Source organism: Chaetura pelagica, unplaced genomic scaffold (genome assembly GCF_000747805.2).
Source record: "Chaetura pelagica isolate M959 unplaced genomic scaffold, ChaPel_1.0 scaffold255, whole genome shotgun sequence".
Classification (NCBI taxonomy): domain Eukaryota; kingdom Metazoa; phylum Chordata; class Aves; order Apodiformes; family Apodidae; genus Chaetura; species Chaetura pelagica.
Window position 1 is genome coordinate 117,414 of NW_009953311.1, and position 15,243 is coordinate 132,656.

The 15,243-nt window shown below is 41.4% G+C and overlaps 1 protein-coding gene across 1 annotated transcript in view; it reads right to left on the reverse strand.

Annotated features, from left to right (window-relative positions):
- Window positions 1-8,209: 8,209 nt before the first annotated feature.
- PTCH1 (patched 1) overlaps window positions 8,210-15,243 on the reverse strand; it is a 42,281-nt gene continuing 35,247 nt past the window's right edge. The window contains exons 19-22 of the mRNA XM_009998068.1: window positions 13,167-13,266; window positions 11,521-11,775; window positions 9,996-10,521; window positions 8,210-8,322 (exon numbers count right to left, since the gene is read on the reverse strand). Of these exons, the coding sequence (XP_009996370.1) occupies window positions 9,997-10,521; window positions 11,521-11,775; window positions 13,167-13,266 (880 nt within the window). The 3' untranslated portion in view covers window positions 8,210-8,322; window position 9,996. The remainder of the gene's footprint in view (window positions 8,323-9,995; window positions 10,522-11,520; window positions 11,776-13,166; window positions 13,267-15,243) is intronic.

Here is a 15,243-nt window from a genome sequence, read left to right on the forward strand (position 1 = left end):
TCCTGCTGACAAGTCTACTCCCCAAAGTAAATTTCAGAACAAAAAATCCAGGGTTGCTAAACTGAACGCAAACTGAAAGGGTAAAAACAGTCTTACCTATGTTTTGAAATGCATTTGCAGTACCATTTTGGGTCTCCTAAATCAGATGGTGGAGCTCTTCCTCTTCCAGAGCACCCACAGTCTCTCACTGCTGCCATAAATCACTTTCCAAACACTTCAGTGGTCTTTCCTCCTCAACAGATGGGGAAATGCACCTAATTCATTCACCCGTGAATGAAGCCTGGCCCCTGTTTCCCAGCCCTTCATCTTCAACCAAGACAGAGACCTCCCTTGCCTGGGAAGCAATTTCCAAACTCCAGCTCCTAACCCCCTGCCTTCCCAGCTGCTGTGGCTTACAGCCTTGCTACCCAGCAGTTTCACAAGTCTGTGGTGTCTACATGTCACTAGGAACCTGCAAAGGCAGCCCCACTGTGAGGCTCTGAGCTCAAGCAGTGGGGAGACCAGACAGAAAAGCCACACATTTTTGTCCTAATTCAAATTAGCTGACTCAAAAATTCAGAAACTCATAGCTGGCAGCCTGAATTAAGCCCAGAGAAGAACCTGGGAGCATGCTCTGGTTATCAAAACAAATTAAACGCATGCTGCCTTCTGTTTGGTGCTTCTTAGGGCAAGCAGAGTTACAGAATGCTCACCAACCCAAGGGAGATAGTTTTCTCCACTGCAGCCTTACCCTACCTTAGTGGCAAGTAAGTGTAGCTGCCATGGCAGCAGAAAGACTTAGTGACATGTGAGGTTACAGATGTTAAAATAAGGGTGGAAATGGTCCAAAGAAAACCTACTGTAGGGCACTGAGAGGTCTGGATGCTACTGCAGACAACTAAAAATCTGAGGTAAATATTCCCTTTTTGTATGTAGTATCCACAGAGGCAGAATGATTTCTGAACTACCAAATACATATATATATATATATGCATATATATATATATATACAAATAATGTATTTTTTTTTGTCAGTGCAGCAGTACTGCTTGATTTTTGTGTTTAATTAGCTGCAATTAACCATGTAAAGTTAAACTGGGCATGTATTTTTTTAAGCCACTCAGGCTGGGTAGTGCAGTTTCCTGGCATGCATCCTGTTGTAGCAGTAAGGTTCAACACATCTGCAACAAAAAGGACAAGAATGATTAAATGGAGTAGGGAAATAGTAATTGTTCTCATTACTTGAGCAGCTATTAAAAGTAATTACAATTCGGCAACAGCGGTTTTCAGGTATAAACAGTCAGTGTCTCAACTGCTGAGTGAAAGTTAACAGAAATGAAACACCTGTTCACACATCAGTGCTGCTGCAGCTTAGCTGCATGCAGCATTCCTGAAGCTGTTAAATACATGCATTATGCCAACAAAAATCTGGCCACATGTTTACTTAAGGCCTGAATAAATATGGCCAACCTCAGACAAAAATCTTATTAAGGTCTTACTTGGGGTTAGTAAGACTGACAGCAAGAAGAGATATTTATAAGAAATCTAAACATGACAAACAATGTAAATAGCTATCATTGATGCAAAATGGAACTTATAAAGAAAAATCCTGCGTTCTGACGGGCAGAATGTATTGATTTATTCATATGGTTTCCAGTCCTGTGAATGGAGCTGCTCCCATGAATGGCTGGGACACAAAAGGCAAAGTCAGTGAGTTGAGCTAATGCAAGATGACTTTAGCGGCCACTGTTCTCACAAGCTGTCACCAACCAGGGCCAAATCTACAACCTAACTCAGTCTGGCTAGTCCTGAGGATCTGAAGGAGAGTATTGAGGAATGAGGTGGGAGCCCTGGTGACAGAGGATATAAAGAAGGCAGAGGTGCTGAATGCCTTCTTTGCCTCTGTCTTCACTCCTGCAGGGTCTCCCTATGAGCCCCAGATTCATATAGCCCCAGAAGAAGTCAAGATAGAGGAAGAGTTTGACATGGTAGATGAGGATTGGGTTAGGGATCAGTTGAGTAATCTGGACATCCATAAATCAATGGGTCCGGATGGAACGCACCCAAGGGTGCTGAGGGAGCTGGCGGAGGTCATTGCTAGGCCACTCTCCATCATCTTCAGTAAGTCATGGGCAACAGGAGAGGTGCCTGAGGACTGGAGGATAGCAAATGTCACACCAGTCTACAAGAAGGGCAAGAAGGAGGACCCGGGTAACTATAGACCGGTCAGCCTCACCTCTATCCCTGGAAAGGTGATGGAACAACTTGTTCTTGGCACTATCTCCAGGCACATCAAGGACATGGGGGTCATCAAGAGCAGTCAACATGGTTTTATCAAGGGTAAATCATGTTTGACTAACCTCATAGCCTTCTATGAGGAAATTACTAGGTGGATAGATGATGGTAGAGCGGTAGATGTGGTTTATCTTGATTTCAGTAAAGCATTTGACACCGTCTCCCACAGCATCCTTGTAGAAAAGTTGATCAGGTATGGGTTTGGTGATCAGGAAGTGAGGTGGATTAGGAACTGGTTGAAAGGAAGGAGTCAGAGAGTTGTAGTCAATGGGGCAGAATCTGGTTGGAGGTGTGTGACTAGTGGAGTCCCACAGGGGTCGGTACTGGGACCGGTGTTGTTCAACATCTTCATCAACGACCTGGATGAGGGTATAGAATGTACCCTCAGCAAGTTTGCTGATGACACTAAGCTGGGAGGAGTGGCTGACACACCAGAAGGCTGTGCTGCCATTCAGAGAGACTTAGATAGGTTGGAGAGTTGGGCGGGGAGAAACATGATGAAATTCAACAAGGGGAAGTGCAGAGTTTTACATTTGGGGAAGAACAACACCATGTCCCAGTACAGGTTGGGGGCTGAACTGCTGGAGAGTAGTGTAGGTGAAAGAGACCTGGGGGTCCTGGTAGACAGGAGGATGACCATGAGCCAGCAATGTGCCCTTGTGGCCAAGAAGGCCAATGGCATCCTGGGGTGCATTAGAAAGGGTGTGGTTAGTAGGTCAAGAGAGGTTCTCCTCCCCCTCTATTCTGCATTGGTGAGGCCACATCTGGAGTATTGTGTCCAGTTCTGGGCCCCTCAGTTCAAGAAGGACAGGGAACTGCTTGAAAGAGTCCAGCGCAGAGCTACGAAGATGATTAAGGGAGTGGAACATCTCCCTTATGAGGAAAGGCTGAGGGAGCTGGGTCTCTTTAGCTTGGAGAAAAGGAGACTGAGGGGTGACCTCATCAATGTTTACAAATATGTAAGGGGTGAGTGTCAGGGGGACGGAGTTAGGCTTTTCTCAGTGATGACCAGTGATAGGACAAGGGGTAATGGGTGTAAATTGGAGCATAGGAAGTTCAAGGTGAATATCCGAAAAAATTTTTTTACTGTAAGAGTGACAGAGCACTGGAACAGACTGCCCAGGGAGGTTGTGGAGTCTCCCTCACTGGAGACATTCAAAACCCACCTGGATGAGTTCCTGTGTGATGTACTCTAGGTGACCCTGCTCTGGCAGGGGGGTTGGACTAGATGATCTCTCGAGGTCCCTTCCAGCCCCTAAGATTCTATGATTCTATGATTCTATGATTCTATAAGTTATACATTTGGTCTAATGTTGGAAACAAAGACCAAGGCATGTTGCTATCAGTGGACGCCCTTGTGGCCAAGAAGGCCAATGGCATCCTGGGGTGCATTAGAAAGGGTGTGGTTAGTAGGGCAAGAGAGGTTCTCCTCCCCCTCTATTCTGCATTGGTGAGGCCACATCTGGAGTATTGTGTCCAGTTCTGGGCCCCTCAGTTCAAAAAGGACAGGGAACTGCTCGAAAGAGTCCAGCGCAGAGCTACGAAGATGATTAAGGGAGTGGAACATCTCCCTTATGAGGAAAGGCTGAGGGAGCTGGGTCTCTTTAGCTTGGAGAAAAGGAGACTGAGGGGTGACCTCATCAATGTTTACAAATATGTAAGGGGTGAGTGTCAGGGGGACGGAGTTAGGCTTTTCTTAGTGATGACCAGTGATAGGACAAGGGGTAATGGGTGTAAATTGGAGCATAGGAGGTTCAAGGTGAATATCTGAAAAAAATTTTTTACTGTGAGAGTGACAGAGCACTGGAACAGACTGCCCAGAGAGGTTGTGGAGTCTCCCTCACTGGAGACATTCAAAACCCACCTGGATGAGTTCCTGTGTGATGTACTCTAGGTGACCCTGCTCTGGCAGGGGGGTTGGACTAGATGATCTCTCGAGGTCCCTTCCAGCCCCTAAGATTCTATGATTCTATGATTGAGAGTAGCAAAAAAACCAACAAGCCCGTGTGTAGGAGGTTTGAAGTCCAAGTCCTTTAACTGTACTTTTCTTTCTTCTGGTTAAACTTCCAGAAAACATCAAAGTTGTATTTTTATTTCCTCTGACCATGAAAAGTAGAGGCTGAATTATAAATTATCCCAAGATATGTAGGGGCTTTATGAGAAATTTAGAAGGCTCATGAAACAATCACTGAAGGATGATAGGACAAAGTAAAGGATTGCTATCTCTGTGGCACTTTGGTGAATGCTTAGGAGAGTGTGTTTGCACAGGATAAACCACACCAAGGTTTATGAAGTAATGGCCTCCGTACAGGTACTGCCCTGTACAACATCACCCCGCCTCCTGAAGTAACCTCTTCTCCTTCACAAGCAGGGCTTGCATAGGGCATAGGACCTGCCCCCTGGCTTGCAGTTGCTAGCACAGTTCCCAGAAGTTGTTTTGTCAAGAAGTTTTCTTTTTATGAAGCACTGCAGTTTTCAGAACTCTATTTCACAAAATGGGAAAACTAGACAATTTCTCTAATCCAGTTTAGGGAGCAACCACAGAGACAGAAAAAGACAAAGAACTACCTCCCATTTCTACACAGAAGCAACCTGTACATAAACTGCTTTACTCAAGGGTTCAAAGTCTACATAAAATACTTTGTTCAGAGGGAGAATGAAAGGTATAATATGGTCCTAAACCTATCACCTGAGACATAATCAGGGCAACAAAATCAACACACAAGCACCAGCATGCTAGTTTAGATGGGATATTAGAATTGGCTCCCGCTCCAAAATGGGCAAATCTGAATTTCCCAAATATCCTGATTACTGAAACATTGAAGTTCGGGCTCCAAATAAAGATGATCACATGGTCATACCTGCACTGCTGACAAACAGCACATAAAGAATCATTCTATAAACAACCAAATCAGTAACCAATAAGTTATAATATTTTTATTCATGTTAGAGTTTCTATCAGTGTTTGAACATTAATATTTAGAGAGTTTGTACAATTTCCATTGAAAGTTTAATAAGAACCACACTAAATCACAAATGGTAACTAAACCAGTTCAGAATTGTATGAAGATTCACACTCTCTTTCTCTCTTAACACTGTTAAACACTTTCTTTTCTGCCAGAGTGTGCACTGTAATTGTATCTCAGCAGTGTTCCAAAACATAATGGTATCATCATTACATATAAACTCTTTAAAAATATACTTCTGTCAAAAGACTTGATGACTACTATGTACACTACAAAAATAAATTTTCATATAAATAAATTATATGGCATAATTTTATCTTTGTAACTGAAATGACACAAACCCACTCCTACCGAAACAGGCAGGCAATGAGACCCAGTTTGAATTTTTTCTTCCTTTTAACTCCTTATGCTAAGAGCTACGATGAGTCCTTAATGTAAATGTTATATACTCTTTGCTATTTAACATTAGTAAGCACTCTATACAGATAAAAATCCATTAAACAGTAAAAACATAGCTGTTATAGTGTTTCCAATAGAAATAAAATCCCTGCATCTTGTTTGTTATAAACTGGCATGACAAGTACTGTAAGAAAACATTCTTATGATACAAAAATATAAATATATCACCCATTATTAAAAACGTTAAAAAACAACACCAAGAGAAAATAAATGTTGCCAGCCACCGAGCTCTCCCCTTGCCAATGCGACTGTCGGAGAAGATCTACATGGTGCAGGAAGCAGCAGGCAGCTCACCTGCACAGAAGCAGGAGGGCTTGGGCAGGTGGCAGCCCAGGGAGCCGGGCAGCCGGTGTCACTGGGAGCCCTGCTGACCTCTGGCAGTGGCAGTGCACACGCTTGGCAGCTGCAGGTAGCTTCCAATTAAGTCTCATACAGTTCTGTTGCAGAGTGTGTGTGATCTGAGGTCACTGTGCTGCTTGTGCTAAACTGGGGCCCCTTCTCTTTTAGTCAGAGGGAGTGTTCACCTTCAACAGTGAACTGGACCAGCAGGCAGTTGCGACATTAACCCTTAGTGTGCATTGAAACAGTAGCTTATGTATCACGGGAACGACACCCGGCTCTTGCCACCTGCTTTTTGAGCGTTCACATTGGAGATCTGTAAACAAGTGCCTCATATCAAAGTGTTTTCAAGTGAGCAAAAAAGGCATGGAAATTTGTGCATTCTAATTATCCCCATTTATTATGCTAGCAAGGTCTGTCGGCAAAAATAGACTCCCTGAAGCCACTAGAAAAAAACACTTTCCTATCAAAGAATTGGCTGTTGCTATTCAAGCATTATACTTAAAGAAAAGCCCCACCAGTGCTGTGCTTAGAAACTGAGTATTTGTCATGGTTGTTTGGCTCTCAGTACACAACTGAACATCTATTTGCTCTAAAAAACAGCCAGGAGAAGGGCATAAAAAAATGAAGAAACAGTAAGGCAGATAATGAACATTTCTCTTATTTTAAAGCAAGCCTTTCCATTCTTAGTGTCTGTATCCAACTGGAACACAGATTGCAGTGTTTTTTTCAGACCCTTCACCTGCAGTAATCCCCCTTTAGTTTAAAAATAAAACAAAAAGCTAAATTAGTTTCACAAATAGATCCCAGTTTAGCTGTTTTAATTAAAAGTGCCAATGCAGCATGGGAAAACACAAACAATAGAGAAAAGAACACTCCAGGCCTTACGTGTCATTACAGTCCTGGTCCTATCAGAAAGCCATTCATACTTAAAAAGTAAGAACTGAATTCTTTTATCCTTCCATTTGATTTTTATCAATTACTATTAACTCCCTTCCTGCCATGAAAACAAGGTGACCAAAGATACTGCTTTCAATGCTGCGTGGATACAGCTGAGCTGTGGTTCACCACCAAACAGCTCAATTACCCAGCTCCTAATGCCACTCATAGTTACAGTATCAATAGCAAAATAAGGCATATGCTCATTGAATTTCTATAACCACCAGCACCTCTCAATATCCAGCACCTTTGGAAATGAAAAATAATGGTTATAGTGTTTGCACTTACCTGGCACCCTTTGCAAGGAAAAACAAAAAAGAAAGAAGGAAAAAAAAAAAGCAAAAAAAAAAAAGCACTACATTAACAGTCATTAAGCCTTATGACATTCCTGGGAGGTAGGTAAGTGTAATTATGCCCATTTTACAGAATGAAAAACTGAGGCATGGGACAGTTAAGTGACTTGACCAAAGTAATGTGAACCAAGTCATTTTAAGAATGTGGGATACATAACAACAACCCCAAACCCTGACTCCCCATCTTCTCTCCTATTTTAGTTGGGTCTCTGATGATGGCACCCTATGGTATACGTTGGTAAACATCAATGCAGTTTTCACTAGTGTGTCTTAACAGGGAAAGCCAGACTCACATCAACATCAGTGGGTTTATAAGCCCACTAAGCATTACCATACAGTAAAACAGAAACTACAGTACACCAGGAACATACACACAAAAGCATGCACAGTTCCAGATGCACAAATGGATACACACAGCAAAACAAAACCTGCACAGAGCTAAGTCTGTTTTAAGCCTCCCAGATTAACTTGCTTTTCTTCATATCTGCTTATTTTAAAAATTATCACGCATAGCGTGTTTGAAAGTTAACAGTAACATTTCATACTACCACAGGGTTGTGATATGTAAATTTAAAATATTTTAAACAGACATTACTAAGCAATATTTGCATAGAATTATACAAGTAAATTATACAATATTTAAGCAGCAGCAACTTATGCTGGAATTTAGAACTAGATTAAGCTTAGTTGTGGCACAGAGATCCATGTACAGAAAGTACAAAGCGCACACAAATTGTCCCCATTCTATTGCCCAGAGGCAAATTACTCCAGATTATACTATTTTACATTGTTCTTTTGTATATTACATATGTGTACATCTTTTAAATACTTAAAGAAATATTCAACAAAATAATACAATAGGTTACAGTAATAGTGAACTGTTGTCCTGATGCAGCATGTCCTGTTCTACAACTTCAAGCAGTTCTTCTCTTCAAGCAATTCTGGAAATACAGTTTTCCGTCTTTGGCCTCTTCTTTGCTTCAGTTACGGCCCTTTAGAAACAAAGAGAGAAAAAAAACATTAATTTAAGTTCAAGAAAAACTAACAAATCAAGCTAATCCAGAAGTCATTTCATTATTCTTGTGGTTACAATTAGCAGTCAGGAAATGTGAGCTCTGCTTTCATCTCAGTCATGAATTTCCTGGTAAAGAAATACCAATGCCAATTTAAAAAAAAAAAGAAAAAAAAAAAGAAAAAAAAAAAAAGGGCAGATGCTTTAATTTCAAAGTTCCCAGTTTTAGCTACCAGTGACAAATTCAGTCAAACCCAATGAACACTTCAAGGGGAAAAATACTACACTGAATACTGCACACAGTTAAGAATCTCATATTACACCATGCAGTTCAGCTTGAAAAAGCTGAGCCCAAGTTATTTCCTTTTTTTGAGGATACTATTACTTGCCATATTTCTAGACTGCAGGGCTAAAGGCATTCATGTCTATTTGCATTTGAGATGTTTGGAGACATTTTACAAATCAGAAGGTGATTTGATTGTGGGTCATCAAAAATTTTCCATCAAAACTCTCCATGTGTGTGTGAGTGCACTTCTGTGTGTTCATGTAAAACAGTTCTACAACCAGCCCAGAATGTCTTGCTCTCGTCAAACTAGTCACTGTCACTGAAAAGCTCTGAAAGGTAAAGGGAGAAAACAAGGATCCACAGATAAGCAAGTATTTTTATATTTCTTCTTTCCTCCAAAAGTGAAAACAGAGTCAAAAGAGTGAAAATGTTTTTTCAGGCACAAGCCCCAGAAAGCTTTCAGGGTAAAAACTCACTTGGTTTCTCCCCTTCAAAGTACTCCCTATAAAATTAATGGAAAATTTTCAAGAAAATTAACAGCTTTATTCTTCTCCAAACATCTGCTAAAATATCTGGTCTGTTCTAAACAGGGCAGTTTTCAGTAACCTCCTCTTACCAGCTTACAGACAATGATTTAAGGATCAAGTCTCACAAGTTCTTGAGTGTATCTGTTGTTGCACAGGAACACATTACATGCCCTCATAGGTCAGCTCTACCCTACACAAATCTGCAGTTGTCACTGCAGCAGCACCTGGCCAGGGAGAGACTGGCCAAGGACTCCTCCAGTGTGTGAGTTCTGTGGGTGGGTTTTTGAACACCCCCAAAGTACAGGCAACGCCTCACCATGCAGCAGTGCATTAGGCATGGCGGGGCTTCCTACCTTGCACTCAGCCGTCTTCCAGAGGGATTCAGTCCTCACTACTGACTTCAAATTCTTCCACAAAATTATATTCAAGAGAGGACAGCTCTAAAAGTAGCTGGCAATTTTACACTCTCCTAGACAATGTCATTTTGTATGATGTTTTAGAATGTCCCTGATTCAGGGATCAGAAGGCAGGACCCATCAACAGTAAATGCAGTTGCACAGTTTTGAAAATGTTACACAACACCTCTGTCTGATTCTCCCCATCTGGTAAGCTTGGACTCCATGCTGTACTTACCTACTTTGCAAAGCCCTTGGAAACTTCATGTCTGAACCCACTGTAACTATTTCTACTGCAAATTGTACTGTATTCACGGTCAGCAGATTTAAGATGATCACAGACCAATAAGTAAACCCACCTAAAGGAAAGGTGCCTCAGAGAAATTTCTTCTTTCCCCTTTCCTTCAGTCTCCCCATTGCCTCCCATTCCAACCCCTGGACCTACCTTACTGTGGGCTGTTGCTGGGTATCCTTTCCTCACATTCGACATCTTGCAGTTCTATAACTTCTACTTTAGAATTTCTTCTTTCACATCGCACATTAAAAGGCACATGAGGGTCCTCAAATGGCCCATGGTCAGCTTCATGGTATCCCCCACAGGTCGGGAAGCCCCCTCCCCGAGAGCTGTGGCTGTGCACCGCAGAGTGGACAGCAACAGTCACTGAAGCCGAGGCAGTCACCGTGGTGATGGGCTGGCAGTACGCTGGTCCTGCGGCGCCCGGGGCGCTGAACGCCGGGTTCCTCAGGCTGTGGGAGCGAGCCTTGTGGCCCGAGCGATCCCTGTTGCTAGGTCCTGAATGCCCTTCAGCAGACATTTCAAAAGCGTCCCTGCGGGGGCGGTAAGGAGGTGGTCGCAGCCCCTCCCTCGCTTCCTGTTTGGCTTGCCTGCCCTGACGCCACGCCTGCTGTGTGCCAGACTCTGGATTCTGTAATCTGGGACTCAGCTGATGCCTCGTCTCTGGCTGAACCACCTGAAAGAGACATACAGGCTAATGACTCTGACAAAGTGAGGCAAACAAATACTATGCGGAGAACAAGTATAAGAATGCTGTCCTGGATCTAACTACAAGGGTAATGTTCTGGAGTCTGGTAATTGTTGCTTTTTCCAGATAGTTTTTGTCTGAAGTTGTTAAAACCTGGAAAGCATACCTTCAGAAAAATACAGGATGACAGCTGAAAACATTATTGTAAGCTTCCTACACAATGCTTCATCTTTTCAAAGGGATGAGTGACAAGCACTTGATCTCGTTCAACAAGCAGAATTGCAGGCATTTGGAAAAAGCTCTGTTCCATGCAGAGTGCATGCACAGGATGTTAGTTGGCTAGTTTGTATAGGCTGTAGGAATCTGTTTTCTGATTTCCATAAAAAGCATGAAGCGCAGCGGCCACATCAGTCAATAAACCATGACCGACTTCAAATGTGGCTGCGCTTGTACCTATTTCTAGGCCTCTGCTGAACAAAACCAGATCCGCATTGCAGCTCAGCATGCAGCAACAGCAGGGGTAGCAGACAGAGCTTTTCTACTTTCCTTTGAAATTGCAGTTATGCCAACCGAGTATCGAGATGCAACAGGCTCAAGTTTTGTTACAACCCTGAAACTGTTTTCTTACGGCTCTACGGTCTTTTTCCCCAAAACATGCTGTCAGAGAGAGGTATATGAGATGATGATCTGCAAGGAGCTGTGTGGAAGGGGTCTGGATCTTTTAATCTCTCTCCACTCTCTCTCTGAAAACAGTCACCAAAAAGAGTGAGAGCTCTCTCTTGTGGCTGGTGCCAATATGATGTAACAGCATTTATGCATGCCAAAGCCCTCTGCCTTCACTCCCTGCTTACAAATTTTGGCACAAAGCCACAAAGCATAATCAGCCAGAAATATGAAAAAGCTTTCCACAAAACCAAATGGCTATAAATAAAAAGGAACCCAAATGCTTTTCTTCCCCTTCTGTCAGTCAATATGTGAGCTACTCACAGTGGATCTTGCAAAGACAGGATTCTCGGTGGCTTCCACTATTACTCGATGGACTGGTGCCCCAGGGCATTGGGTGGCCTCGTACTGATGAAGCTCTTCACTGATGCCAGACACTGTGGTTTGAGAGCTGTACTCTGAATCAGAAGAATCTGAGGCATTATTTGCATGCCCAGGTGGCAGTGCAAACCTCACAACGCTGGGGGGTGGCTCAGGAGATGGTGTGGGCAACCTGTTCCGTCCGTTGGCTGGAGAAACCTGACAATGTGTTCAGTGACATTCAGTCAGTGCTACCCTTTTCATCCTTAGCGCTTGACATAAATATTCTTCTCCCAAATACACCTTCTCATGCCACAAGAACCTTAGTGCCAGTTTTCTGATTAACATTTATACTGAACTGAAAAAATTAATGAGACGTATGATCTCTTTCTGTGGGTATGTATGTAAACAGGATTACACAGATTCTTCTTGGTGTCATTGTCTCAGGAAGTGCATGTATGTGTGTCTTTGCAAGCACCTGCAGTTATAAAAGAAAAAGGTGGACTTCCCTCCCCCTTCAGCATACATTACCAGTGATTTAATAAAATCACCTCAAATGCATGTGTATAGTTCAGTTCAGTGTTTATTTGCAAAGAGAGATGGACTCATGCATAATAGCAACATATGTGTTAACCACATAAGCACACATATATTGCTTGAGTAAGGGACATATAATGGTTACTGTTTAGAATAGATTACACACTTATTTTACACATTACACATTTTTACTAATACTAAAAAAATAAATACTTCTGAAATATTACTAGTGCTGGATACCTACCTTGTGTTTTATTATTGTACACTCACATATATAGAAACATGTGAAGCAGAGCACATTGGTTCTATTAGTATTTGATAAGGGTAGCCCTATGAAATACAGTAATTGGGATAACTATAGAATGGATAATAAATAATCAACAACCATCTACAAATTTGGTATCTATTAATCCTTTTTTTTGCTGAACTTGGACTTTATACTGTAAAGTCATCAACATTTAAGTGAAGCCTTCCATCAACATTTAAGTGAAGTCATCAATATTTAAGTTAAGTGTTTCTTGGGCCAAGAGCACACCACAGGGAAGGGCGGCTGGACAGGGGGGACCTTCTGGCAGGCTGGTCATGGTTATCAGGTTGTGGTCTGTGGACCACCACTGGTGTATGTTGGTCCACACAGGCCTTCTGGGTGGTCTGCTCAGTTAAATATTTTGAGGAAAGCAACAGAGGCAGTGAGGTTTGTTTTTCCTACAAACTGTCTCTTGGAAAATACTGGGGAAGTCCTTATTTTACAAACTAGTTTGCATAGTGCATTTTGCTCTTAAAAGCATAATTAATCCTACAATTGTATTGTTTGCTGATCACAGCCTCTAAAACAATACAAAAACTTCTAAGATATAAGTAGAGTGTATCAACTGAATAACAAACGGCACTTTTAATAAGGATTAAATTTAAAAAAACCCAACAAACAAAACAACTAGAGCAAGAAACTCAATAACTAAAAAAACCCCACAAGATAACTTTAAAAATAACAAGTTTCAAAACAAGGGGAGTAACTTGAGGGGCAGAGGCACAGACACAGTAATATTTCTTCCATTCACCTTTATTTTACTGACCTCAGGGTATGGTCCAAAGAACGAAAGAAGAACAGGAAGCAGCACCAATCCATTAAGAACTCCCAGAATGGTTAAGATTGCCAAAACAGCAAAGAAATACCTGAAGAAGGGTTTAAGAGGATTGGGGGAAATAATAAGCACAAATATTGTTAGAAACAAGGGATTACAAATTACTCCTACAGATGTTAAAATAATACATTCACTACTTTAAATCTAAAATATTACTGTCATAATAGTAAATAATTATATCACTTCCCATTTATACATACAAAGTTTTTTACCTTTAGAATTGGAGAAGATACATTGCACAACCCAAAGTCTTAGTTGATAAAGGAAAGAAAATATTACATTTGTTAATTTCCCAGAATCTGGAAGCATGTAATGTTATCTATGAATGTGTTACACAAACACAAAAATATGGAATGTGCAGTGAATAGCTGAAAAGATTGAAAGCACAAATACAATGAAAAGGGGCCCCCGTTAGTGAAAAACGAGCAGAAGCAAACAAACGAAGTGAAGGGTGTAGAATTTAAACAATTTAGCCTAGAAGGAAAAGAAGCCCTCTTCTCCCAGCAGCTAATCCACTGTGAAATGCCTCTGCATCTTACAGCAGAATCTCTAATTAAATCTCCAGTGTATCAGGTAAGGGTTTTCCTAGCTGTTAATGAATCACAACTTTGCCCCTAGAATTCTGTGAGTTCCAGTGTTATGGAATAGCTGGAACTTCAACCTTTTTACAACACAAGAACCTGCTTTCTGCAAAGAAAATGCTGCCTATTCTGTAGTGAGCTTCAGCATTGTACTGAGTAAGAGCACTCCACAATGGCAGAGCTGCATTGCAGGCTAATCTTTTGTTGACCAATTTAGCATCTCTGAATACTCTTGTTTTGCACCAGCCAATTCAAACATAAAGACTGAACTACTATGGAAGAGGAGGAAAGTGCACAAGTGGTTGTCCTTTCCCACCACTGAGGGCTAAGGTCTGGGATCCTTCATGAATACCAAGGTAAACCTGTCAGTATAAGGAAAGCCTTGCTAGTTGGTATTCGGCACAGCTGGGGCTCAGACTAAACTTTAGGCTGCGTTAAAACTAATGATTTCAAGGACTCAGTCTTCGTTAATTCCTGGAGGAGAAGGCAAAGGAAGAGAACAGAGGACAAGTTTGCTCTAATGGGTCTGCTGATTACATTGTCTAGCTGGAAACAAACTTTAATGCCTCCCTGTTTCCAGATCTGATCAAATATATCAGACTCCTGTAAAACTACAAATATCCTACTATTGTAAACATTTGGGAATTTCTGATCTGCATTAGTTAAAATCACCGAGCCAATCCACTCCACTAACATAAACCATCAGAAATTTATACTGGGACAGAGATCAACAACAGGCATTAAAAACATTTGCATCTCATCCATCTAATGCTAGGATAAACAGGAGGATTATAGCTCTGACCACTTGGTGTATACAATGTCTGTTAATTTACTTAATCTTCCACATTGTTAGGCTAATCTATCATTTGCCGGAAGTTTGGGATCTTCTTCTCCCACTATAACAATGTTCAGGCTCCCATAGTTTATTTTATATTATTTTTTAAACAAGGCAAACTAAAGTCAGATTGTGCTAGAAAATGAGAAACTGATGGCCAAAAAAAAGTAAAATAATGCAAGTTGAAAAGTTGAAAGGCTCATTTTATAAACTGAGAGAACATCCAATCCAAATTTGGTGTGAAGGGCTGCTACAATCTTCCATTTGCTATTACACAAAAATATGCTTGTGAAAATCTCCTCTGTTAAGTAGCTGAGTAGCACAACAAATGTGCCCCTGTCAAGTATGGTTCAATCTGTAAGTAACCTGTATGTCAAAGTGTTCCAACCCTTACAAGATCAAGCCCTAAACGAATAATTCTACCTTATTTGTTCAATACCAATAAAGTAAAAATTACTGATTTTGGAAAAACTGCAAGTTCTATTTCAGGAAATGCAGTAATAATCCTCACGTAGGTTTCATGAGGTCTTCCTCAAAACTGCCTGATTTCTTCAAATCTCTTACATACATAAACAAAACATCTTGATTAGAG